At 37.3% G+C, this 27,941-nt stretch overlaps 2 protein-coding genes across 2 annotated transcripts; both read left to right on the top strand.

Annotated features, from left to right (window-relative positions):
* On the top strand, window positions 869–6,771 carry LOC109848381 (DEAD-box ATP-dependent RNA helicase 53-like). The gene is made up of 7 exons (XM_020417847.1): window positions 869–1,384; window positions 1,857–1,984; window positions 2,085–2,502; window positions 3,989–4,087; window positions 4,179–4,403; window positions 4,497–4,658; window positions 6,031–6,771. The coding sequence occupies exons 1-7, from the start codon at window positions 1,001–1,003 to the stop codon at window positions 6,313–6,315; spliced, it is 1,701 nt and encodes a 566-aa protein (XP_020273436.1). The 5' UTR covers window positions 869–1,000; the 3' UTR covers window positions 6,316–6,771.
* LOC109849975 (vacuolar protein sorting-associated protein 2 homolog 2-like) lies at window positions 18,670–22,677 on the top strand. The gene is made up of 11 exons (XM_020419872.1): window positions 18,670–18,886; window positions 19,075–19,119; window positions 19,266–19,300; window positions 19,390–19,440; window positions 20,108–20,212; window positions 20,304–20,375; window positions 20,549–20,620; window positions 21,425–21,505; window positions 21,622–21,657; window positions 21,749–21,790; window positions 22,426–22,677. The coding sequence occupies exons 1-11, from the start codon at window positions 18,817–18,819 to the stop codon at window positions 22,504–22,506; spliced, it is 690 nt and encodes a 229-aa protein (XP_020275461.1). The 5' UTR covers window positions 18,670–18,816; the 3' UTR covers window positions 22,507–22,677.

Below are 27,941 nucleotides of genomic sequence, written 5' to 3' on the forward strand. Positions count from 1 at the left end.
TAACCGATAGGATTTGATTTTGTAATGAAATATCTGTATCCGTATCCGTATCCGAAATATCCGAATACATATTAGTCATACTCTTACGGTAGTTTCGATTCTTAGATTATGGATTTGCGGTTAATTTTGATGATCAAGATGTCTAGTCTTAACTTTTCAATTATAATGGACATATTAACAAACACTTTTGTATCACATGAACTATGTTTTTCTCAATACTATCTAGTTTTCTCATATCTGTTTTGTATCTGCATGCATATCCGCTTATATATCCGCATGCATATTCGTATCTGTATCCGTATCCGATTTTAGCGGATATGGTTATAAATTTTTCTTACCGAGGTATATCCGTATTCGTATTCGTATCCTATATGGGTAAGCGAATATGGATATGATAAGCATTATATCCGAGCTGTATCCGGACCGAATGCACCCCTACCCACAAATGATTCTCACGGAACCATTATCCTCTTAGAATTATAGATATACATGTGATTACAAAATTGATTTAAGAAAACACATAATACAAAATTGATTTAAGAAAACATATAACTTTAAGAACTATAAATGTATGATTAAAATATATTTATATATTTTGGATATGGATTCAGACATTCCATTGCATATCCACACTCGTAATCATAGATGTTTAGTAATCAATTTGTGTACTGACGAATACGTATACGTATATATATTTTCTTGCACTCCTACTCTCAAAACTTTGAAATTGTTATTAGGTAACCGCATTCCTTTAAATTTTTTCATATTAATACCTCAAAGGACAAGGGATCGACCATCAATTTCAATAATTCGAGGCAAAATATTAAAGGTTTATGTGGATTTTCGGCAAAAAATTCCTACTCAATCCATTTCTTGAACGGTCCCCAAGCCTTAAAATATCTTCTTCCCCCTAAACCCTTTGACCTGAACTTGCCCGTACTTACTCCCTTTTCTAGGGTTTATCTCCTCCCCCAAAAGGTAGGGTTTCATTACAAATACTATGAACGTCTTGTTCAAGAGATCGGCCTCGATCGCCACCTCGGCGTCGAGGCAAACCCTAGCTGCTCTCCTGCGGCTGACCCCCTCCGAATCTTTCACGTCATCCTCAACCTCGAGGTCTGGTATTGCCCAATTGAATGGATCCACTGTCTTTGAGATTCGAAGCAGAGAGATCCATTTCGCTACCAAAAGCTTGGAGTTTAGGGCCTCTGATGTTGTCCGAGCCGGGTTTGCGATGGAAGATGGCTTCTTTGATGAGAAGGAGAAGGGTTCGAGCTCGAAGAAAGGAGGAGACGAGGGTCTTGAGATCGCTAAATTGGGGATTAATGACAAAATAGTCAGGGATCTCGCGAACCGGGGAATAACTAAGCTATTCCCTATTCAGGTTATGCTTATTTCCAGTGGACTATTGAATTGTTGAAGGGTTTTTTTTGTGGGATTTTGATTCATTTATTTTGTTAATCAATATCGAATGAACTGCTTGTTTGGACAAGGAATGAACTATTTGGTTGTGTTATTAACAGCTGCAATGCAACAATTTAACACCGTCTTTTCCAAAATGATATTGATTTTGTTTGATGTTTTAGAATGAAATGATAAGTTGAAGGTTATATAAAACTGGAGGAATTGATTTTGCCTTGCTTAATATTGATAAGAGTGTGGTAAATTGATTTTTTGAAGGATTTGTGGTTCTGGGTTAGGAGTACTATGGATATAGCTTATTATTTGGGGTACATTGCATATAATCCCCCTCGTCTTTACCTTCCTTCAGTAGCATTTCTCACTCCTTAACTATTTTACTGACATTTGTCACCTCTGAATATGTAATTGATGTTTGGCTTTTGCTTATTGTCTAGAAAGCTGTTCTCGAGCCAGCAATGCAGGGACGTGATATGATTGGTCGAGCAAAAACAGGGACAGGGAAAACTCTTGCTTTTGGAATCCCCATTATTGATAAAATCCTACAACACCAAAAGAAACATGGGCAAGTTTATTATTGTGGTCTCTGATGCATTCATTTGATTTTTGAAGTTTGATGGTAGAATCAACGATTTGTTTCTCTTATTATTTATTCAAATTTGCAGTCGTGGAAGGTTCCCTTTGGCCTTAGTCTTGGCACCAACTAGAGAACTAGCTAAGCAAGTTGAGAAAGAATTTGCAGAATCTGGGCGATCTGCCGAATTGGATACTCTCTGTGTCTATGGTGGCGTGCCCATCCGTTCACAAATGAGAACTCTTGATTATGGGGTTGATGTGGTAGTTGGGACCCCTGGGCGTATTATTGATTTGATAAAGAGAGGTGCCTTAAATTTGAGGGAAGTTCAGTTTGTTGTCCTTGATGAAGCTGATCAAATGCTTGCTGTGGGTTTTGAGGAAGACGTAGAGAACATTTTAGATAACCTACCCCCAAAACGTCAGAGTATGATGTTCTCGGCCACGATGCCAAGTTGGATAAAAAAACTTACCCAGAAATACCTAAAAGATCCAGTTACTATAGATCTTGTGAGTGCTATTTTCTGTCATTATTGTTCTTATGTCTGATGCTTCTATTGGTTGGCTATGGTGAGTTGTATTGCAATTTGTTATTGTTTACAAACTTCTAATAGTTTGCAAAGTATTCCAACTTTCCCACTATGATTACACACAACAAAATATGTCTATGATTGTTAGTATATGTTGCTAGGATCCTTTTGCAAATTTAATGTGCTTACTGCAGTACATCAATCTCTTATATTCTATCATTTTGGACTGTTTTTATATGGATATATGCCACTTTTTGTGCAGAATTTTTCGAGTTGTTTGTATTGTCAATTTTTCACGTTCAAGTTTTAATATAGTTTTTATTTTGTTCCGTTCTTTATTCTAATTTTTCACGAAGAAGGTCCAATATTTTCCTTTTTGGGTAACCTTGTGCGCTTCATTCAATAGGATTCTACAGTTAAGATTCATTCTTCATCTTGTTCGTATGCTCCTATGTTATCTCAAGATTTTATTTCATTTTTCCTAATATTTTCTTGGAAAAGATGACCAAATCCCCTTAAAGTATCTGGTGAAATCTCAACTTCCTCCCTTTAGTATCAGTTTGCCTATTTTCCCCCTTAAACATGTGCATGTGCCCAATATGGTCATTTTTCCTAGCCTAGGGTCAAATATTTAGCAGAGCGATGACGTAACAATATTTTTTGCATTGTTTAATTTTCTGCAATTCAAAAAAAAAAAAATTCAATTCCAGGGAAGGGAAAAAGGCATTGTTTAATTTTCTGCAATCCAAAAAATATATTTTTCAATCCCAGGGAAGGGGAAAAGGGTAAAAAGTTTAGGAGGAAAGTAGTTGGGAAATTTTTTTAGGTTGGGGGAAAGGAGAGAAATTGATAAAAACTCGTGAAAAAATGCAAAAAACTCTATACGTCATTGATCTGTAAAATATTTGATTGTGTACTAACAAAATTACCACATTGAGTACATACACATAGTTTAAGGGGGGAAATAGACATTGATACTTTAGAGGGGAAGTTGAGAGTTCACCAGTACTTTGAGGATGAGTTGATTATTTTTTCCTATTTTCTTTCATATTTATCTTCCCTTCCGTGCAGACATCATCATTCTTTCTATATACCTTCTCATTTCCTCTCAAAACCTGTTTGGATATACAACAGTTCATTCTTATGTTTTCTTCTCAGTCTGTTTATTTGGAACACATTATTCTAGTTCATAAGTTTTTCATAGGATATAGTGCAGACATTAAAAACTCTCTCCAGCATTGGTCTTTGTAGAAAGATGTGTCAGACTTGCTTTTTATTTTTTGTCCAAATTTCATATTCTGCTTTTTTTTACTGTGAGCTATTTTTTCTAATTTCATATTCTGCTTTTTGTTTTTTTTCGATTTCTAATATACGATTGGTCTATTAACTTTCTTTTAAAATAATGGTATTTTGCAATGTTATCTTTTAGTCAGTAGTTAGACTAATTTGTGTTTTTCTTTTCTTAGGTTGGCGAGAATGATCAGAAATTAGCAGAAGGTATTACTTTGTATTCTATTGCTGCAGATGGTTATGGGAAGCCATCCATTCTTGGGCCTTTAATCAAGGTTGAATTTAGTAATGCTCTTTTTGTGTGTCTTTTCTGCAAATATCGCTTGGAGTTAATATCTTCTTTTTTCTCCTTCCTATATAAACCAGGAACATGCTAAAGGAGGAAAATGCATTATTTTCACTCAAACAAAGCGTGACGCAGATAGGCTGGCTTATGGTATGTCCCGCAGTTTTGGATGTGAGCCTCTGCATGGGGACATTTCACAGAGTCAGAGGGAAAGAACACTTGCAGGCTTTCGTGATGGACGCTTCAATATTTTGATTGCTACTGATGTTGCTGCTCGTGGGTTGGATATACCAAATGTCGATCTGGTGAGGGTTTGAAAGTTTTGTTTTATATGCTCATTTTAGTGACGATCATGTGGGCACTGATGTCAATCATGTGGATACTGATCTCTTTCCCAGATAATACATTATGAATTGCCAAACACATCCGAGATTTTCGTTCATAGATCTGGTCGAACAGGGCGAGCTGGGAAGAAAGGCAGTGCAATTCTTATCTATACTAATGAGCAGAGACGAGCTGTTAGGGGTATTGAGTATGATGTGGGATGCAAGTTTGCAGAGGTAATATTATCTTAATCTTCGATCTATAAAGAACACTTGCTATTTTAAATGTTGTTTTTATTTGCATTGCATATACACACAAGATTTGTTTTTCTACAGTTAAATCTGCTGCATTGCCTGTATTTTCTAGCATATTTCATGTTCATATCTGAGAAGATTTGCAAATATGGTCTCATCTTTTTTCAAATTTTAAGTTGGAATAATACTCTAGCAGTAGCTCAATTGTGGCAGCTCAACTGATTCCGACAATTTTTAGTATTATAAAACTCTTCATTTATAAATATTGGTAGCATGTTAATGAATAGCGTGTCTCGGCATGTTACTTTGTTGCTCAAGTTTCTCCTACTTCGTTGCTTAAGTTTCTCCTCCCTTCGTTTGTTTATTTTTAGGCTTAATTGAATTATATGTGTTACCATTTTAAACTACTAATCTTTTGTGCCTATAGTTCTTCGAAGATCCAAGGAAATCAGAAGATATTTGCAATTTTCATTTCATTTTTTTTTTCTTCATATATTTAGCAGCATGTTTGAAGTCTATAATTCTTGTGTAAGTAGTAATGAGTTTACCTACACAATAACTTCCAGGCTATTTTATATGTTGTTAGTTAAATCCCAACTCTAGAGTTCCAACTTCATTTATGCGTGTTGCCACTTCCGCACGAGTAGCACACAAGCCTGAGGAAAGTTGGAACGCATTACACAAAGGTTATGCTCAAGCTTGAACTTGAGCTTGGGTCAACTAAAGTCTAAGAAACCTTAAACTAGTTGTGTTTGAACTTTGGAAGGTTTTTTTTGCAATCTTTATCTTACCTTGTTTATTCATGTAGCTATATTCATACATACGCATTCAGGGGTATAAATGAAGTGGATACTGTGACTCTGATTCATGCCGGATTTGTTTTAACCCAACAGATACATGGAAACAGTTACTTTATCTGACTCTAACAGAATAGCAAAATTCAGATGATACCTTAACGCGCCCAAATATCTTGATGTAATAATAAAGGAATTTGAAAGCTAGCAAGAATTTCTAGTGTGAACTCATCAAAAGGGAGACTTTTCGATTTATAACATATTGAGCCCTCTGAATTAGAAACACATTTATATTAATTATATTACTACTATATATATTAATATATATGGTAGTCATGTATGTCGATAATATGCATCAACCAAAGGTGGAGTGGATATTAAGAAGTGGATCCCTAATATCATATTCTCTCCATTTATTTTCGGAGCAAACACGTATACATCTGGATTATCTTTGGATAACTTTATAAGCATCTCAATTGAACTCTACATTTATTTATTTATTTTATATGCTATCTTCCATGCTTGTTTTACTTATTATTTTCCTTTACGTGCATTTTCAGCTTCCAAGGATCACTGTAGAAGGTGGAAGTGAAGATTTTGCTAGCATGGGCGGGGGAAGATACAATTCATTTGGTGGTGGTGGTCGGATGGGCAGTGGTGACCGCATGGGTAGTTTTAGCCGTGGCGGCGAGGTGGCCCTTCATCTGGCCGAATGGGCGGCTATAATGAATCTGGGTCAGATCGTTTTGGTTCATTTGGTGGTGGATCTGGTTTCGGGCGTAGTGGTGGGTTTGGTAACTCAAATTCTAGGAGTTCTGGAGGCTCTGGAAGTTTTGGGGATTTAGGGTTCGGGAGATCAAGAAAGTCGGAGAAATCTGATTCAGGTCGATCTGATGGTTTCGGTTTTGGGAATTCTAAGGGAGGAGATTCTGACTGGGATAAATTTTGATTTTCTCTGACAAGCCAGATCATTTATGAGTTCTTGAGTTCTGCTTCTGTTTCTTGCATCTACATCTACATTGACGGTTTAACTATAACGTATTCCTCTGTAAATATTCTAAGTAATGTTCATTTTTGTGATCGATGCTGTGATAATTTGATGCACCAGCAAGCAAAATGTAGCTCATCATAAATGGTGTATTGTTGGTCATAGTTATAGTAATGATAATCTGTCAATCTGCTTCACTGGGGGCTAATTATTCTTGAAGGCGGCGGATAGGTTGTGCAATATTTTATGGCAATATTATGTTATTGTAAAGTGAAGGTGTTAAACTAATTATAAAGAATAATTCAAGTTTGCAGGGTTTGCTGTAATCTTGTGGGTTTTTTTTGGAGGGTGTATACCTCTAATTTGTACTTGAAAGAGCCTGCAGCTTTTGAGTAACTCCGGTTCTTGCATTTTTTTTTAAACCAATTGTATATGAGATATATGATTGTGAGGTGATGGTTCATCTAGTAAAATGAGATATTAAGAGATAAAGTGGTGAAACATGTACCTTTCGACGTGATAATTAGGGTGGGTCTAATGACATGGGCATGTCTTGTTAGAATTAGTTGTCACCTCATACTTAATTTTTATTATCATCGGCCCTGGGCATAGGCGGGAGAGGCCTTCACCTAGGGCCCCCAAAAAACAAGGGTCCCCATTAATATATATATATATATGAAAAAGTAAGAGGATTTTTGTGCAAAATTGTTAGAGGGTTCTAATAGCATAAATACACAACAAAACCACCCCTATCTTCAACCCTTCCTCTGTATCCAGGGCCGCTCTCACATATAAAAAAAAGAAAACTGAAAACCATCTCTCTCTGACCTCTCTCTTCTTCCAATCTTCTGATCTTCCTCACGTGTCCCATCCTTGTCAGCTTGTTCTCCTCCCTCTCGGCTCTCGCCCGCCGGCCGCCGGCCCGCCGCCATTGACCAAGCCAAGGTTAGGGTTTCACTTCTTGTCTTCTTCACTTCTATGCTCCTTTTGACAAGATCGTGAATTGATGTAGAAATTTTGATTTTTCTGTAAGTTCTCAGTTCTCACTAGGGTTTAGGAATTAGGGCTTTGTGGAATTAGGGTTTAGGAATTAGGGCTTTGTGAAATTGAAATTGAAATTGATTAAGGCCTAAATTGAAATTGAAATTGGAATTAGTTCTCACTAGATTTTATTGTTTAATTTCAAATTTCAATTTAAATGTTTGATATATTTTAGTCCCTAACATGCTTTTTGGTAGGAATTCTTGATTAATTTATTTTTCTCGATATTTATTAGATTGTAGCAGTTTCAGAATTAAATTTGGATATCATGCCTCCTCGAAAATATATGTCTGGACATGATAAGCGGATAAAGAAACAAAAAATTGAAGAATTCAATCGATCTCAAGCGGGAGCACTTGAAAAATTTATTACTTGTAGTAGAAATACATATTCTAATTTAGTTCAAGATTCGGTGAATGTTGAAAATTACTGGTAGTAGATCTAATTTAGTTTAAGATTCAGTGAATGTTGAAAATGAGCAACCTGAAAATCAAGAAAGCGAGGATTTGGTTAATGAAAATTTGAATGAGAATAGAAATTCCATTGAAGAAGGTGAAGAACATGAAGATTCTAATGAGAATAGAAATTTGAATGAGAATAGCAATGTAAATGAACATGAAGAAAATGTAAATGAACATGAAGATTTGGTACAAGAAGAAAACCTTGAAAGAAGGCCTTCAAACATAAATGACCCAGAAAATTGGAAAAATATTGATCAAAGATTGAGAGACTTACTAGTTGAAAGAGGTCCCAAAAGAAATGATAATCTTGATTTTCCAAAAGATTCAGAAGGCAGACATTTCTCCTCAACACATTACATTCGTAACTTATCCAATGGTGAACATCATGATAGAAAATGACTAATCTATTCAAATTCTTTGGACAAGATTTTTTATTTTTGTTGTAAGTTGTTCAAATATGATGCAAACAAAATTCAATTGGCAAATGATGGAGTTAGAGACTGGAGAAATCTCAGTTCCAGACTTAAAAGTCATGAAACAAGTAGTGAACACATTGTTAACATGAAGAGTTGGATTGAATTCGAGATCAGATTACGACAAAATGCGACAATCGATAAAAGTGTTGAAGAACAAATCAACAAAGAACGAGAACATTGGAGAAAAGTACTATTGAGAGTAGTTGATGTTGTGAAAACACTTGCTAAAAATAGTTTGGCATTTCGTGGAGATAATGAGAAGCTTTATGAAGAAAATAATGGAAAATTTTAAGTATAATAGAAATGATTGCCGAATTTGATCCAATAATAAAAGAGCATGTTCGTCGAGTTTAGGAGAAAGAAATTCATTATCATTATCTTAGTCACAAAATTCAAAATGAATTTATATCTTCGAATAGTAGGATGAGATCGAAAAAGTTTAATCCATTACCAAAAGATTAAAAAGAAGCAAGTACTTTTCTGTTATCTCTTGATTGTACTGCGGATGCAAAGCCATGAAGAGGCAAATGTCATTATATAAGGATGCGTGGAATATTTCAACAAGCGGCCAATGAAAAGATGAGGAGTTCTTTTTAAGGATTTTAAAAACGGTGGATGACTACATCAGGACGAGGACTTTTGAAGACACTTGTAAATATTTTGCCAAGAGCTTTAACTTGATGATTGGATTCTGTTTCTGCGTCAACAAGTGGTTTGTCAGTGGAATTCATTATGTGCTTCAGTCGATACAGATAAATTCGAAAAGACATAGCCTTTTTATAAGCCCTTCCTTTTACACAACAAAATGAAATACAACTCTTGGAAACAAACACATTATCGTTATTGAGCGATCACTGCTTGCGTGGGAATCTTTCTGTGGCTGGTGTGCGTTAGCCGTGGACCACAATCACAGATTCTGAATCGAAATCGTGAGGGGTTTATGACTTTGGACGTCGTTTATCGAAGTGAGAACTTGAAACGATTATCTGAGATGTAAGATAGTCGTTCTTCTTAAATCAATGTCAAAGACGCTGAATATCAAGGAAGTTGCCAGACAGCTCAAGGAACTCTGCCTCTCTGCTCTGGGAATCACCCTATGACTCTCCTGATCAGTCTCGATCTCTGCTGGAAGCCCGCCTCTTCAAAATGTGGCTCAGGGGGTATTTCTAGCCCATGGGAAACACTTGGCAGAAAACAGCCAGGGCTGAGACAGCGCATTTGCTGTCTCGGGCTGCGAGACAGGTATTCTGCTCGACGGGCGAGACAGTGTGCTGTCTCGGGCCGCGAGACAGTAATATGCTGTCTCGGAAACAGTAAACCGTCAGGCATTTTTGTTTAAACTGCGCGTTCTCCGACGTTTCAATCCGTTATTTGGCAGTTGATCAACGTGATTCCCCCCACGGACCGTTCCACCCACGTTCCTTGAAGGCAGGTTTGTAGCCACTTGTGTCGGTGGTTGTACAAACCAGTGTTCTTGAAGCGCACTGATCACGCGTCTGCGTGCGAGACAGTAATACTGGTCTCGGGGGGACAGTAAAATACTGTCTCGCGGGGGCGAGAGCAGTGAAACTTCTCGCGGCGGCGAGACAGTGAAAAACTGTCTCGCGTGGGCGAGACAAGAAAAGTCTGTCTCGCCAGGCGAGACAATCTAATACTGTGTTCTTTTTTTTGAGCATTTTGGTATGACTTCCTGTTTGAACTGTGTTTGGATACCTTTGAGCATTTTTTGACGCCTACAGATACCCCTCCAAAGTATTCAGACTCATCTTTTTATAGAGGGGTTCTGGGATACTTTGGATAAGTAAGGTCTACTTTACGATCCTTTCAGCTTGGGTTGTAGTAATCGGGTAGAGGAACCCGTAAACTGGCTTCAACTTTTGATCTCTTTGTCTCTCAATCATCAGTGCTTGTGTAGAATAGCTAATGATTTATCCGACATCGCGTTAAATGCGGCATTAATCTTTGTTGGAGATCTTGAATGAAGCTGAATTTGTGTTTGTGAAATCAGTCTCCATATAGAAAGCACAATAGCTTTAACTCGTATACTCAATTTGGGGTGCCGGTTACTTCTTAAGAATAGTTTAAGTATATTTCCTCCCAAACTTCCTGTTGAGGGAGGGAGACAGTTAGACCTCTTGTGCTATTTGGAGCTCATTCAGGTTATTCTTAAAGAATATTCTGAGTGATATTCTCCCACAGAAGACTTCCTGGTTGAGATTAGGGAAACAGTTAGACTCGTGTACCTATTGGGTATTCAGGTTATTCTTAAGAATATTCTGAGTGATATTCTCCATGAAACTTCCTGTTGAGAATCGGGAAAGCATTGTTAGGACTCGTGTACCTATTGGAGTATTCAAGTTAATCTCTTAAATGAATATTCTGAGTCTGATGGATTCTCGCTCAGAAAACTTCCTGTTGAGCGATTAGGGAAACAGTTTAGATACTCCGTGTACCTAATTGGAGTATTCAGGTTATTCTTAGAAATATTCTGAGTGATTTCTCCAGAAAACTTACTGTGAGATTAGGGAACACAGTTTCACGTCGTGTACTATTGAGTATTCAGTATTCTTAAGTATATTCTGAGTGATATTCTCCAGAAACTTCCTGTGAGGATTAGGGAAACAGTTAACTCGTTACCGTATTGGGTAATTCAAGTTATATTCTTAAGAATATTCTGAGTGATTATTCTCACGCAAGAAACCTTCGCTGTTCGAGATTAGGGAAACAGTTTCCGTGTACCTATTGGGAGTATTCAGTATATTGCTTAAGAGATATTCTGAGTGTATTCTAAACAGAAACTTCTAAGTTGGAGATTAATGAAACAGTTGACTCGTGTACCTATTGGAAGTAATATTGGTCTCTTTTTTGTTGTATAGAAGATGACCGATTGATGGAGAGGAAAATTTTATATTGCTAGTCTCCTTGTCTCATTTTTGTGTTGGTAGAGATGAACTGTCAGAAGAGAGGAAAAGAATTTTATATTTCTAAACTCTCCCTCCGGTTCACTCTTGTTTGTTGGGTCAGAGATTAAACCCGAAGTCGGAGAGGAGAATTTTATATCTATCTTCCTGGTCTCTTGTTTGTTGTAGAGATAAAATCCGAAATCGGAGAGGAAGAATTTAATATTCTATCGTCCTGGTACAAAAGGAATTTTGAATGGGTATTCTATTCAGAGATCTGAATAAGGTTTGATGATATTGAAATTGCAAGCAATCCCTAATTTATAGGTTGATTGCGGCAGAATCGAAGGTGACCTCTTTTTCATGGGAACGAATCGAGAGGCGGAATTTTACTTGTCTAACTGTTTAAAGTTGACCAAATGGGAATTTTGAGACAGATCCTAGCATGTTTAAAGGTTTGATCGTTGCAAATTTTGATGGACCTCTCGTTCATGGAACGAATCGGAGGGGATTTTAGCTTTGTCTCTAAAACTGGTTTAAAGTTGACCAAATGGGAATTTTTTGACGACGATCCTGAACTGTTTAAGAAGTTTGATCGTTCAATTTGTGGACCTCTCGTGTCAATGAAACGAATCGAGAGTGGATTTAGCTTTGGTCGCTAACTGTTTTAAAAGTTTGACCAAGATGGGGAATTTGAGACGATCCTAAACTGTTTAAAGGTGTTGATCGTCAATTTGTGGACGCTCGTCGTTGCGTGGAACGAATCGAGAGGGGATTTTAGCTTTGGTCTTAACTGTTTAAAGGTTTGACAGATGGAATTGAGTGAGCGATCTAACTGTTTTCAAAGGGTTGATCGTTCATTTGTGGACTCTCTCGTTCATGAAACGAAATCGAGAGGGGGATTTAGCTTTGTCCTAACTGTTTAACCGAGTTTGACCAAAATATAGGAATTGTGAGACGATCCTCACCGTGAGAAGGTTTGATCGAGGTCAATTGATGACCCGCAGTTCTCTTCTTATCTCAACGGAAACGAATGCGAGAGGGGATTTAGCTTGGTTCCTAATTGTTTAAAAGTTGACGCAAAATGGGAAATTTTTTGGACACGATCTAACCGTAGGAAGGTTGATCGTTTCAAGTTTGTGAGCGCGTCTCGTTCATGAGCAGGCTCGAACGAGAGGGATTTAGCTTGTCCTGAAACTGTTTAAGAGGTTTGACCAAAAGGGGAATTTTGTGAGGGAAGATGTGATCTAAAGAGTGATCGAATCTCATCTCAGCAAAAGAGTATTCGGAAGTCATAGTAGAGTTTAGTGTTTATCACTTTGTTCAATGATCGTGGGTTTACCCTAAGAATAATTACATTAACATTCTTCCGGAAACTTTCGCCGTACAGTGAATTATCCACGTAGCCCAGACTTTCTTTGGCAAAACTGGGTAACGACGGGAGTGCGTTATCTCTCAGTCGCATGTTCGGGTTACTCCTTAAGAATATAAGATTCTCGCAGAAACTTCCGTGTATATAAATCATCCACCCCCCGAGCTTCCTTTTGGACGAAACACGGGTTTAACGAGTTGGTAACTACCATTGGATAATCGAGAAGTCAGAATTTATACTATATACTCTTTGGAGTGTGGGAAACAGTTTACTCGTGCATCACGGAGTTGTTTGGTCGTCTTTACTGCGACTTCTTTCGTGATTGTGCCGCCCGGGAGTCAATTAGGGGCTTGGATCCTGAGTTTTGTGATCCAAAGCAAATATCGTGTGATTGAAGAAACCCTCTGTGTAACGCAGCATAGTTTTGGGATCCTGTAATATCTCTTAGCTCCATCCTGATCTTTAATAGTGGTAGCTTCGATTTTTATCATTGCGGGAGGTATTCCCAATATGCTGGAGCTTCAATCATCTCAGAAAGAATATTCTTTATGAAACCTCGGACTGCGAGAGATCGCATATCTCAACGATTGCAGATAGTCAATGTTGGTTGCCTCAGTCTCAGCTTTCTTTCTTAAGAAAGTGCTGCAGCTTGTTCACCACGCGCCCGAGAATTTTAACTCCTTCCAAAGTTTTGGAATGGCACGACCCCCACAGAGCTTCCAGGACATCGATGAGAGGTTAATTGTGGTGATGCTTTGCAGGATAAACTCCTCTGTAATGGATTCTCTGCAATTCATTGCCTTTGGGCCGACGACTGAAGCGCGCTTGAAAAATCCGTCGACTAGGCTCTCCCTTTTTGCTTCTCATGCTAAAACGGGTCCGACTGACACTTCGGTATCATCTATCAAAAGAAGTTCTGGAGGAACAAAACTTTCATTCTCTTGCCAGCAATTGAAGTGCTGCTCCATGGCTGTGAGTCCGTCGGTACCTAATTCGAGGTGGGCTCCACGAAGGGTGCCAACGAATTGACCGGACCATTAAAAGCATCGTTTCAGAGATCATGCCAAATGAGACGTTGAAATAAATCAAGTCTGGGAATGATGGCGAAGCTCTTCCCCTCAAAACGGTGTGAGTTATACCGATTGAATTTTGGTGGCCGGGTTTATGGTATGCAATCCATTCTCTTGAGATAGACAATGGAATAGCCCGTCTTCTAACTTTCTTGCAGCGTCATCAAAGCGTTGATTTTGTTGTCAAGCCTGTTCATTTTACCCTTTATCGTCTATGTCTTCTTCGAAGGACGTTGAGGAGAAAGAAGTAACCAACCACCGACTGGCCAAAAGGTCATCGACACCCCCCAAACGTATTGCTGATTAGAGGTGTACAGCCATAAGTGACTTCATCCCTTCTGGATCATCTGTCATTTGTACATTCTGAATGTGGCGGCTGATTCACCTCTTGACTGGACTCAGGGGTTGAGCCGTTGAGGCTAGCAAATTCTTCTCATTTGTTGAATACTAACTCCATTTCTGCTCTTCAACATTCAGCTTCTAATTCTTACGTTGTGTTGGCTTAGAGCTTCTAAAAGCTATTGGCGATTACTGATGCAGCCAGTGATTTGTGAGTTACTTCTCTGGTCTGTCCGTGCTAGACATGTATCATCAGAAGCGATTGCGAATAAGTGTCCGAGAATTCATCCTCCGAGGACATTCCTTCTTGCATTTCTTGTAGTCTCTGGCGTCTGATGGCTCCTAATTGGAGTCGAGCCATTCTTTGAGCAATTCTTGGATTGACTTTTCCTTTCGGAGAAAAGTCGGGATTTGAGTCACTTGAATGCCGTTTAGACTTTCTTTTACAGCCACGTTGATGGTGACTTCTAAGGAATTCATCATCTTGGGCAGCTGATTTCTCTTCGCGCGAAATGTCTCGGCTTAGGCTTCGACGATACAGAGACTCTTCTGGGGATGGCTTTCCGTTTGAAACAATCCATCCTGATAATTGCTGCTTAACGAGTCGTGCAACAGGAACACCGAGAGTATTATTTCTCGAATAACTCTCTTTCGAAATTATTACCAACCCCAACTTGATAATACGATTCATCGTATGATTACCAAAAATTCGTATCGTCTGTTGGCATGACTCCCAGGTATGACGATATCATTTGGTGAATGCGTCTTCTTCTGGGGGTGTAAAACCTTGTTGGCATTCTCAGGACAATTTATTTTGTTTTGAAGCGATCCAAGGTTTTTGCGGGAGTCCACGTTCTAAACCACCCCCTTGCGGGTACGAGTCTTAAGCGGCCTCTGAATGCTGATTTGCATAAGTCCAGACTTTGGAATCCAAACTTGTAGAGTTTCGGTGGTTCTTTGGTCACTGTTTCCTTCCTCCTTGTCTCGTCTTTGTTGTAGTAGAGTTCGGACATGAGCAGCATTTGCACGACGTTTTGGTATACGTTCTTTTGAGGGTCGAACGATCCTTTTGACAATAATCCATTCCTCGGTCGTGAATTGTGCAGAACATGAGTAGTTTGTCGTTGCGTTGAACAAACCACTTGTTGTTTCCTCCGACTCCTAAGTCCGCATAATAACGAACTTCCGTCGGTTTGTTTCAAATGCCTTAGCTAATTGACGAGCGGCGACGTTGGCGTCGCCTCTGCCGAGCCCTTTCGTCAGTGTGTGAACTTCACTCGAACGACTCTTAATTGGGAGGGAATCATCTTGAGCAGAGCTGTTGCGAGTAAAATCCTCAGCAAAAATCGGACTGAGAGTCTTCATCCGTAGCATTTAAACTTCAACGAAGATGAAATCTCTCTGCACTTGCGAGGCGCGGAAGACTTTACAGATGAGGATGACAAATTACTCCTCAAACTTCGCTTGGTCGACTCGTACTCCGACCGTTGATTCAACCAGGATCTTGATGATTGGCTGCGACACGCGGTCTCGCGCTAGCGAAACCGTTGGCTCCCACTGTGGTCGCCAACTTGTTTGCGGTCAAAAGTTGGTTTTGTCATGGAATTCATTATATCATTCAGTCGATTACAATAAATTCAAAAGAAATAGCCTTTTATTAATAGACTTCTTTTACACACAACAAATGAAAATTACAACTCTTGGGAAACAAACGCAAGATCGTTATTTGGATCACTGCTTGCGTGGGATCTTTTGCCTGTGTGCCGGGGGTGCGTTAGCCCGTGAGCCACCAAATCACAGATTCTGATCCGAATCGTGAGGGTTTATGATTCTGACTTCGTTTATCGAAGTGAGAACTTGAAATGATATCTTATCAGGTAAGATAGTCGTTCCTTCTTGAAATCAAGTCAAGCCTGAATATCAAGGAGTTTGCCAGAAGCTCAAAGACTCTGCCTCTCTGCTCTGGAATTCAGCCTATGGGATGCTCTCTGATCAGCTCGGATCTCTGCTGGAAGCCCCTCTTCAAAATGCCATTCAGGGGTATTTATAGCCATGGGAACACTTGGCGGAAACAGTCTCGCGAGACAGCATTTGCTGTCCGCTGTCGGACAGTATTTGCGTGTCTCGACGCGGCGAGAACAGTGTTTGCTGTCTCTGGCCCCGAGACAGTAAATGCTATCTCGGAACAGTAACCGTCAGGCAATTTTGTTTTTAACTGCTTCCACGTTTCAAACTCCGTTATTTTGGCAGTTAGCAACGTGATTCTCGCCGCACGCGAGTTCCCCACGTTCTGATACAGTTGGTGGCCACGTGTCGGTGGTTGCAAAACAGTTTCTTGAACCACTGATAACTGTCTCGGCGTGCGAGACACGTAAATACTGTCTCGCACGGCGAGACAGTAAATACTGTCTGCGGGGGCGAGACAGTGAAACTGTCTCGCGTGGCGAGACAGTAAAAGTCTGTCTCGCCAGGCGAGACAGTAAAGACGTCTCGCGCTGCGAGACAGTCTATACTGTGGTTCTTTTTTTGCCATTTTGGATGACTTCCTTTGAACTGTGTTTGGATACCTTTGAGCATTTTTGACGCCTACAGTGATGTAAGAGGACAAGGGTATGATAATAGGTTCTAAATATGAAAGGAAAACATAAAGGTGTACAAAGAGATTCATTAGAGATAAATCCTAGAGCATTCTACACACCTTGTGGTTGTCATAGTCTTAACCTTGAACTTTGTGATATGATAAACTCTTGTTTGCAAGCTTCATCTTTTTTCGGTTTGGATTTGAAGCAGCTATGGTTGAGGCTAAAGAAATTGCAGTTAGAATAAAAGTTGAACCCATTTTTCGTGAACGTCGCATCATTCGTAGAAAGAAACATTTTGATGAAAATGCTAGTAAAGAGATGGCAATGACAGCTGAAGAATCCTTTAGAGTCAATTACTTCATATATATCGTTGATCAAGCTCTTTCTTCTCTCAAGAGTAGATTTGAACAGTTTCAACAGTATGATGAGTCTTTTGGTTTCTTGTTTAATTTGGAGAGGTTGAAGTCTGCAGATAATGATAGTTTGAAGTGTTCATGTTAATTTGGAGAGGTTGAAGTCTGCAGATAATGATAGTTTGAAGTGTTCATGTCTTAACCTTGAAGATCTCCTAAAGCATGACAAAAATTTTGATATTAATGGGACAGAATTATTTTTAGAACTCCAAATCTTAAGAGAAGCATTACCAAGAGAAACAAAAAAAGCAATTGAAGTATTGAATTGTATAGAAACGCTAAATTGTTGTTTTCCAAATGCTTGGATTGCTTATAGAGTATTATTGACAATACCAGTTACAGTTGCATCGGCCGAGAGAAGCTTTTCAAAGTTGAAGCTCATCAAATCTTATCTATGGTCAACAATGTCACAAGAGAGATTGAATGGATTGGCTATGATATCTATCAAAAAAATTTATTGGAGAAGCTTGATTGGAACATTTTAATTGATAATTTTGCAGCTCAAAATACAAGGCGATCCCATTTAATGTAGTATGAATTGTGTTATTTATAAAGCATCAAGAAGTTTTTTGATTTTAATATTAATACGATTATGTGCTTATTGTCTCATTTTAATAAAAAATATTTTGCTATCTTATAAAAATTTTTGTGTATGGAATATTGTATATAGAGGCCCCTTGTATGAAAACTTGATTAGGGCCCCGTGAAAAATTAAGAATACCAAGGAGAATCCAAAGAGTTGATGTTTATCCTGCTATAGAGGAGTAAATTCTTTGGATTCTCCTTTGTGATTCTAAGTAGTCTAAATCTACTCCTCTATAGTCAAAGGAGAATCCAAAGAATTGATGTTTATCCTGCTATAAATGCTACAGTATTTACTGTAGTATAAATAGTAAGCCAAATTTGGCACTCTACACTTGAAGTTACTGCTTATACTACAGTTAACTTACTGTAGCGTGAATAGCAAATCAAATATGGTCCTCCATACTTGAAGTTACTATTCATGCTACAATATTTACTGTATCACAAACATTAAAGCAAATCAGATGTATTAAAAATTGGATTATTCTTTAAGTATAGAAGAGTAGCTATGATTTCTAAATCAAATGTATTAAAATTTGGATATTTTTTTAAATATAGAGGAGTAGATTTAATATTTAATTTTAAACATACAATAAGTAAATCAAATGTATTAGAACTTCTAGAACGACTTGTTTAAAACACTGTACTTTAGAAATAGAGAGTCGTGCTTTGCAAAGGGTGAACAATGGTTGTAGTAAAAAGAGATGAATAAAAAGGGTCGGCTGTGGGTTACTCCGTAAATAGGATCCGAGCCCGAGATCACCGGGTCACGTTCGCGTTGAGGGTGAGAAAAAAGCACGATCGATTCGGGAGCCAGCGGTTATAGGGACCCAGCTATTGACCAAAATCCAGCGGGACCCACAAACAAAACGAGCGCGCATCTCAAAACAGAGGACACGTTCGTCGTTAATGAAAATCCTGAGGACATTTTCGGCATCCAAGACGTTTCAACGGCTACTAGGTTCACTCCCGTTGGATGTAGAATCGAGCAGCTCCCAAAAAAAGCCTAAAAAAGCTTCCTTTTTTATTTTCCTGTCTCGCTTTTAGGTTCTCAAAAACCCTAGCTTTCATCGTCTCTCTCCTCAGATCTCGAAATTGATTGAAGGAGAGAGAGAAAGCGAGATGGAGCTCTCGTTTGCTAAAGTTAGAAAGAAGGCGATGAACATCTTCAGGAAGAAAACCTCAGCCAAAGGTGAGAGCTTTATTCTAATCTCTAAAAGACTGACCCTTTCTTTTGATTCTCGGAAACTAGTTGCCAAATGTTTGATCTTTAAGAGTTTCGCTCGAAATTTGAGAAAAATAAATGGGGCATTGTAACAAAACCCTAAATTTTGGGATTTTATGGACTAAAGCTGATCGTTTTTGTTTTGTGTGTCTCAGAGGCGCTTAGATCGAGCAAGAGGGAAATGTCCGTGGCCACTAGAAGTGAGATGTTATTATGTCTTTAATTTAGACGCAATTTGAATAGTTTTTCCCCTTTTTTTATTTGCCTATGGCTGAGATTGAGAATTTTCGTACCTTAAGAAGTGTGAGGAGATTAATTTGGTATTGGTTATTTTCTGTATATCCAGATGTTGAGAGAGAGATCGCATGCCTGCAGTTGGAGGTTTGCTAGTCTAAACTTTATGTAATCTTTAATTCATAAAAGGGTAAAGTTTCTGGCTTGTAATCTATTCGGTAGAGAAAATGTGGCAGGAGAAGAAGCTGGTCGCAGAGATTAAAAAGACTGCGAAAACGGGAAATGAGGTGAGTTCTTCTAATACGTGATTTTGATTAGTACCGTATTTAATCTTATACAAATATTACTAGCAGTTTGATGATTTATGCTTGTTATGTGATTCACATCTCTATTATCTGTTCAGCTAGTATATTGTAATTTGTTAAGACTTGCATTTGACTAATTCTTGTGAGGAAACATCTTATCTTGTTCTTCTACTTTCATATAATAGTATGATACATGTGACACATGCACGAAAACTAATTAGCATAAACAATTGGCATGATCCTAAGCACAAATATAAAAATAATTAATATGAACAAGTTTGATGTGGGTCCTGCTTTTTTTTTTCTCCCCCTTCTTCCAGCGTGTTCTTAGTAATGTATTGGAAACAAATCAGAAAAAGAACTTATAATACCAAGATCTTCAGAAATTGCAACCCTCAATTCACTCAAACCATGCAAATAACGTATATGAAAGCTAAGAAAGCACCAAGCAAGTAATCTATTTGAAAACCATGGAATGCGGTTTCAAGAAAAATGCTTTGTGCTTATGCCATTGTGTTGAAATACCATACTACTGCTTGAGAGCACAATCTTGATACGCTTAAAAAAAAAAAACCAACTGCAATGCTACATTTTGTATCAAAAAAGGAATTCATGTTGCATAGTTATGTGTCTATATCTTTTCTTTCAGGCTGCCACTAGGATCTTGGCTCGCCAACTTATACGTCTGAGGCAGCAAATCACAAATCTGCAGGGAACTCGTGCACAGATAAGAGGAGTAGCAACTCATACACAGGTTTAGAAGCTTGAAGTTTTAACAGTTTATATTTGCAATCTTTAAGGTTATTTTCCAATTGGAGTGTAAGATTAATGTTTCTTATATGCAGGCTATGTATGCAAGTACTTCAATCTCTGTTGGAATGAAAGGGGCAAGTAAAGCAATGGGAGCAATGAACAAGGTATAGTGATTTGAAAGCTCTATGTCATTTAGCATGATAAAGTACAGTGAGAACTAAAACTAGCTATTTAGCTCTAATTCTATATGACTTTTTTTATATCACCAGTATAAATTCTTTAGAAAGATCTATATGAAAGTTCTTCTGTTAACTGTGTTGTATTTTGCAAGCTTCAGCAAATGGAACCAGCAAAACAGGTTAAAGTGATGAGAGAATTCCAGAAGCAATCAGCCCAAATGGACATGACGGTAAAATTCTCTCAACAGTAAATACTATGTAACGTTTTTCTCTCTTTTTGTTTTTCAAAAACAGGTGTGCATGCAATATCTATTTTACTTTTTAAAAATGTTTTGAAGCATGTCTGCATTTATTACTTGGCAAGTGCTTGTTTTTCATGTTCATCACTTTCCTGGCATTATATGATCTAGAATGAGGTTAGCTCTCTTATATGCTTGTTCAAATGTTATGAAAAACAATATCTTTGTCTCGATGTTCGGTTAAACAGTTTTATTCTATCTTATCTCGATGTTCTGCTAAACATGAAAAGTTCTGTTACAAACTTCATAAATAAAGCTTCAGATTATTAAATAATAATTTTAATCTCATGCCATTGTGACAATCATTACATATTTTGGACGAAACAGGAAATTTCATATAACAACCATATATGTGATGCTTTCTTAAAAAAAAGGAGAGGAAAAAAAGAAAAAAAGGAAAAAAAGAAAAAGGAAAAAACATATACGTTATGGCAAAACTAATCTGTACATTTTTTCTTCACTTGTCATCGCTATCTGTTGTAACAACTACAGAAGTTTGTGGAGGCCAAAGCTTCATATATCCATGTGAAAAAGCTAGTATCTGCATTTCTGAATTGATGCATAAGAACTGAAAGGACAGAAAAAAAACTGATTTTTTTCTTTTTCTAATCGATGCATTTAATTACAAGATAACCTAAGAATCTTTAATTTACAAAGTGTGGAAATCAGTATGTGCAGTTAAATGTTTGCACAAAGGTTTCTGGATTACCTTTTTGTTTATTGTTCAATTTGCAGCTTGAGATGATGTCTGAGGCAATTGATGAAACGTTGGATAAAGATGAACAAGAAGAAGAAACTGAGGAGCTAACCAACCAGGTAAGCTACTCCTTTACATAAGGCTGCGAAAAAAATATAGCCTATTTGGAAATAGAAGTTGAATTAACAAAATAAATGTCTTGATCTCATATTTTAATATGATGATCCTTTTTCAGGTGCTTGATGAAATTGGAGTTGACATTGCCTCCCAGGTACACATTTGTTTTTAGCAAAAGCAGTATATATATTTTATTAATCTCACTAGTTTTGATGCTGATTCATTCTTTTGTTAATTTCTTACAGTTATCTTCAGCTCCTAAGGGTCGGATTGCAATGAATAAGAGAGTCGAAAATGCCCCAAGGTACACTTTCCTTTGCTTTGTTATAACCCCACCCACCCACCCCCTTTATTCTTCTTCCTCTTCTTCTCAAGCTGATATCGAGGACATTGACATCTCATAAAGCTTAAACTGTGGATGGCTCTTCGTTAATGAGTATCCAAAGGTTCTTCGTTTAGTTTTTTTTACATCTTGGTGATTCAAATTCAACATAAGACTAAGCATTTAGCTAAGCAGTTTTGCCCATGATAATATAGAAATTAGGATGTTTTTGGACGATGGCACATTTAACATGATGCGATCAAGCATAAGCTAGTTTGAGCAGGGAGCAATGTTTTGGATTGTCACAGAAAAGCAGTTGTAGTTTTATTTTCATTTATTTTACAGAGCTAAATAATTTTCGTTCATTTGTTTCATAATGTTTAGTTTGGATCAATGGTTATTTTCACAGACTTGAATAGGTTGCTTCTGGATCCGACAAGTTTACCTTTTGTGTTTTTATTTTCACAGATGACATCAACTAACATGGTTCTTAACAAAAACAACAGACCATGCATGAGTTTCTTCTATGTAATAATGTTTTATTTCTTTTCTATAATTTCTTATGGTATTTTGTTATTAATATTATCTTTATTTTGGCAGAATGCCGCACCTGCTCTGGCCCCTGCAGCTCATGACGTGGATGATTTGGAGAAGAGGCTGGCGTCATTGAAGTCCAAGTAGCAAAATAAATTTAGTTAAAACTATTATACATGCTTGTACGATATGCTTATCTTAAGTTGTTTCTGTGTTTTTTTTTTCTATAGAAGAGTGACGGTATATATATTCTTTATAAGTCCTATGTATAACGAAACACTAGTATAATGAAGCAGTAGGGTGTCTTCGGTTCGGATACGGTTCGGATATGACCCTTACCATAACCATAACCACTTTCTAAAAACGGATACGGATACGGTTCGGATATTCATCGGTAAGAAAAAAACAATACCGTATCCGCATTAAACGGAAACGGATACGGTTCGGATATTAGAGGTTCAGATACGGTTCGGATACGGATACTAATCGGATATTTGGGAAATAAATATGAATGTGATATGAAAAAAATAAATATGATTTTAATAAATATGATTCTAATACCTATTCATTGAAATTTATAAACTTAATGAAACAATTAAGACTAATAGGTTAGGGATTTTTATCATATAAATTAGGATTGTCAACTCAGTCAACAAATGCTAGAAATTAGGGCTTTTATAAAAAAAAATAGAGCATAGGGTTTTGAATTCACCTTACTGCTATACCAAGTTGAGGAGAAGAGGAGGTTGGACGTCGTCGGAAGGCGGAGCTCGGTCGGTGGACGGGGAAGCGGGGCAGACGGCATGGGCGGCACTCGCGGTGGGACGCACGGAGGCGGTAGGCGGGGCAGAGGTTTTTGCTCGGCGCGGAACTCGCTGGCGATGAGCTCGCGACGTTGAGATGGGCGGCGTCGACGCGCAGGAGGCGGGGCGGGAGCTTGGATTTTTGGAGTCGGGGCGGTTGGTCTTCGAGCTGGAGTCAGGAGAGCGGTGGATCTTCGAGCTAGAGGCGGGGCGAAATTATTTCGGCTCGGGGGCGGAGCTCGGCGGCAAAGGCCCTCCGGCGGGGAGGCTCTGAAGAATTTGGGATCGGGTTGGAGGTGGAGGCTGATGGAATGGGAGAGAAATTTAGGGTTTGGAGTTTTTGGAGTTTGATTTTGGGTTGGGTTGCGGATATATGTTATAAACCCGACCCGACCCAATAGGTATTATACTTACTTAGCTCATTTCAAGTATCCGGATATCCGGACCGTATCCGCAATTTCAATCCGATAACCGTATCCGAAACCGTATCCGGATAAAAAATCAAAACCATAACCGTATCCGACCGGTTTCAATTTTTCCTTACCATATCCGCTTTCTAAACGGATACGGTTGCGGTCGGTCCGGATAAAACCGGACCATTTTGCACCCCTAAGCACTAGACATGATTTGGGTGTTTGTAATGACTGGCGTTTCTGCATTAATAACATTAATCCGATTCGTGCTAGTACTTTGTGAATTGGGAGCTACAAGCCACGGTTCGGGTTGGATCCGGCTCGGGATTTGGGAGTTCGTAATGACTGATACTTATGCTTCTGCATTAATCGGATTCACGCTACCGGCTCATGAATTTAGAGCTACGAGCCACGGTTGGCCGGCTCTGCCCCATGCGGGCTATGTGCCGGGCTAGCTCCAGCACCAGACCTGAGCGCAAAGTTCTCGGCCCTGTTTACCTAGCTCCAGCTCCAGACCTGAGCGCAATGTTCTTGGCCCTGTTTACTGAGGCCTGATTTGGCCCTGGTTTGAACCAACACGGACTCGAACCTACAGGCTGGTACATGGATCTAGACCGGCTCGGCGGCTCGGCTTGGTCCACGCCTATACCTACTATATAACCCATGATTTTATGAGCTATATAATCTACGATTGTTAAACTTTTTATTTTTTGACCCAATCAAAATTAATTTTGTAGGGTTTAAAATTTAAAATTTTATGAGCATAGCTCACCATTTTTGTGCATTTTAACCCAATGTAAAAAAAAAATCTTATGTAGTTCTAAATTCACGATTTTATGAATTATATGTAACCCATGATTTTTGACATTTTGTGAAGTTCGAAACTCACAATTTTTTGAACAATATCTCACAATTTTTGAATTTGTTTATTCAGTTTGATTCAATAGCAAATTATTTTGTGCAGCACAAAATTCACGATTTTATAAGCTATAACTAATGATTTTTGTTTATTTCGACCAAATGCAAAACAATTTTACAGAGTTTAAAATTCATGATTTCATGAGTTATAACCCATAATTTTTATCCATTTTTATTTGTTTTGACCAAATAGAAAATAATTTTACGGAGTTTAAAATTCACAAAATCAAGAGCTATAACCCATATTTTTTTTGTTCTTTTTGCCCCAATGACAAATAATATCATGGAGTTCAAAATTCACAATTTCATAAGCTACATGATTATATGAGTTATAATTCAAAATTTTTACGTAATTTCGTTCATTTTGATTCAATGGCGGATAAATTTTCTAACCCGATTGAAAATACTTTTTATAGAGATCAAATTTCATGATTTAATAAGCTATTATTCATGATTTTTAATTTTTTATTTGTTTCGATCTAATGGCAAATAAATTTGTGGAGTTCAATATTTTCTGAGTTATGACCCATGATTTTTGAATTTTTTTCATTTTTTTCCTAATGATAAATAGTTTTGTAGAGTTTAAAATGCAAAAATCCATGAACTGTAATCTATAATTTTTATAAATTTTTGTTTGCTCCGACCCAATAGAAAATAATTTTATAGAGTTTAAATTCAGGATTTCATGAGCTATTATCCATAATTTTTGAAGTTTTTTATTTTTTTGATCCAAGAGCAAATAATTTTATGGATTCAAATTTCATAATTTCATAGGCTATGACCAACGATTTCAAGACATATAACCAACCATTTTTGATTTTTTTTTTATTTTGACTAAAAGGAAAATATTTTTTTAGAGTTTAAACTTTAATATTCTATGAGCTATAACCCATAATTTTTGTACATTTTCGTTCGTTTTAACCTAATGAGATTTTTATGGAGTTTAAAATTCACAATTTCATAAGCTATGACCAATGATTTTTGTGCATGTTTCTTCATTTTGACCTAATGATAAATAATTTTATAAAGTTCAAAATTCCCAATTTCATGAGCTATAACTCATTATTTTTTCTATTTTTGTTTATTTTATTGTATGGCAAATAATTTTGCAGAGTTTAAAATTCACAATTTTATGAGCTATAAGTCTGTAACCAATGATTTTTTTGCATTTCTCTTCATTTTGACCTAATGATAAATAATTTTGCAAAGTTCAAATTTCCTAATTTCATGAGTTATAACTCATGATTTTATCCATTTTTTTTATTTTGACAATATGGCAAATAATTTTGTAGAGTTTAAAATTCTGATTTTGTGAGTTATAAACCATGATTTTTTTTATTTTTGTTTATTTCAATCCAATGAAAAATAATTTTTCAGATTTCAAAATTTACAATTTATGAGCTATAACTAATAATTATTATCCATTTTTTCATTTTAATCTAGTGAAAAATAAGTTTTTGAGCTCAAAATTCATGATTTCATAAGCTATAGTCCATGATTTTTAATTTTTTTTGTTTTTTCGTTGCAATGGAAAATAATTTTGGGGTAGTTAAAATTGACAATTTAATGGCCTATAACTCATGATTTTAAATTTTTTTTGTTCATTTAAGTCTAACCATGAAATCATAAATTTTGGCTCCACGTAATTATTTACCAACTGATCAAAATGACTCAAAATAGCAAAAATAATGGCTTATGGCGTATGAAATCATGAGTTTTGGCATCCGTGAAATTATTTGATAGACGGGTCAAAATGACTAAAAATAACAAAAAAGAATATGTGTTATAGCCAACAAAATTGTAAATTTTGCCCTTCATAAAATTATTTAGCAATGGGTCCATATGATTAGAAATGTAACAAAAATTATGGGTTATATCTCATAAAATTATTGTAAAAACCTAAAAATTTAAAAAACAATTTGAATGATAAGAAATGAGTTTTACTATGGTTAGTGATCATTCTAGGATGAATGGATCAGATTGAAATCGATTTGAGAACGATTCGTAGTTTCAGCCTCGATATCACAAGTCTACTGAAACCTGCCACATTTTCATTTTTAGAAATTTTCTTGTTGATTAGATGGGCATGAGGGTTGCGCCGTTGATCTTAGAATGTCGAGACCGTGCTGTGGGTCAAGTTTTGTTGCGTTCTGACGACGGAGACTGAAACCTAATTTTCGAGAATCTCTCTCTTTTACCCCTTTTCTTTCACATTGAGCATCCACCTTCCTCCCTCTAAACCCTAAAATTTTTCTTTTATTTTTGGAGAAACTTTGTGAAGAAAAGATAGGAGGGCGAGATCTACAACTTTTGTGAAGGAGGATCGAGTTTCTCTCACGTTTGAGAGATCAAAACCTCTTCTAAAGGCAAGTTCATCTTCTTCAAACTCATCACTCTTTTTTTCTTCGATGGATTAAACTCTAAATTGATGAATAGAACTTGACATTCAATCACTAAAATGCAAGATTTAAAACATGATTGACACCCGCATGTTATTTTTGTCAATTTTTTTTAGAAAATCAATTAACTTCAGAAAATTGGCGATTTTTGTTTCAGAGTTTGGGTCAGTCGACTGACATCATTGACCAATCGACCGATCGACTATGGTTAATTGCCGATTTTGCTTTAGAGTTCTGATCCGTCGACTGACACCATTGATCATTCGACCGATCGACTCTTAGGATCGTATCAGTTAACATATCAGAAAGAAAAAGAAAAGGAAAAGTTACTGTAGCGAACAGAGACTGTTTACCGTGTTTCCTTTTGTTTGTTCTTTGTGTTGTGTAGACTTGTTCTCGCGTCGATTTCCTGAGAAATTAAATTGCAGTAGATTAGTTAATTACAGAGATTAGTAGTTAACTACTCAGGCTTATTTCTATCTCCGTTTTGACTTGCACAAACTTGAGATATGTTCGCGGGGTTTGGCTGTAATTCTTTACACATTCATTTTCGAATACACTAGTATAGTGTCGTAGTACTTGCATGAGTATCCCAAAGGGGATTATGACAAGTGTTGGGCGGTAAATACTTGAGGGAGAGATTTTTATACGTGAGATGGATATCGTTGACGAACTTAGTTCAGAACTACGTGGGGTAGCGCGTCGATATTCTATTTGTACAGGTCATTGAGTCTGGCTCTAGGATGCTTGATCTAGTAGTCCGTCCCGCACTAGGGTACGATGAGGCTTGTGTGTCATATTTCTAGCATGCCTATTTGGTAGTCCGTACCGTACTGAGAGTTGCGATGAGACTAATGAGCCGTGTACACTATTTAGAATATCGTCATGATAGTTCAGTTACGTATGATAATGCGATAAATTAGTTGCATTGTGACGATTGTTGATAGCCTAAAGTTTTGGTGGACGCCAAAAATGATTATGACACTGTATGTTGGAAAAAATTACAATAAAAAGAATAAAAAAAATTGACTTGTATTTCTTTGATTCCG

The sequence above is a fragment of the Asparagus officinalis genome, chromosome 7 (assembly GCF_001876935.1).
Source record: "Asparagus officinalis chromosome 7, Aspof.V1, whole genome shotgun sequence".
Taxonomy (NCBI): Eukaryota; Viridiplantae; Streptophyta; class Magnoliopsida; order Asparagales; family Asparagaceae; genus Asparagus; species Asparagus officinalis.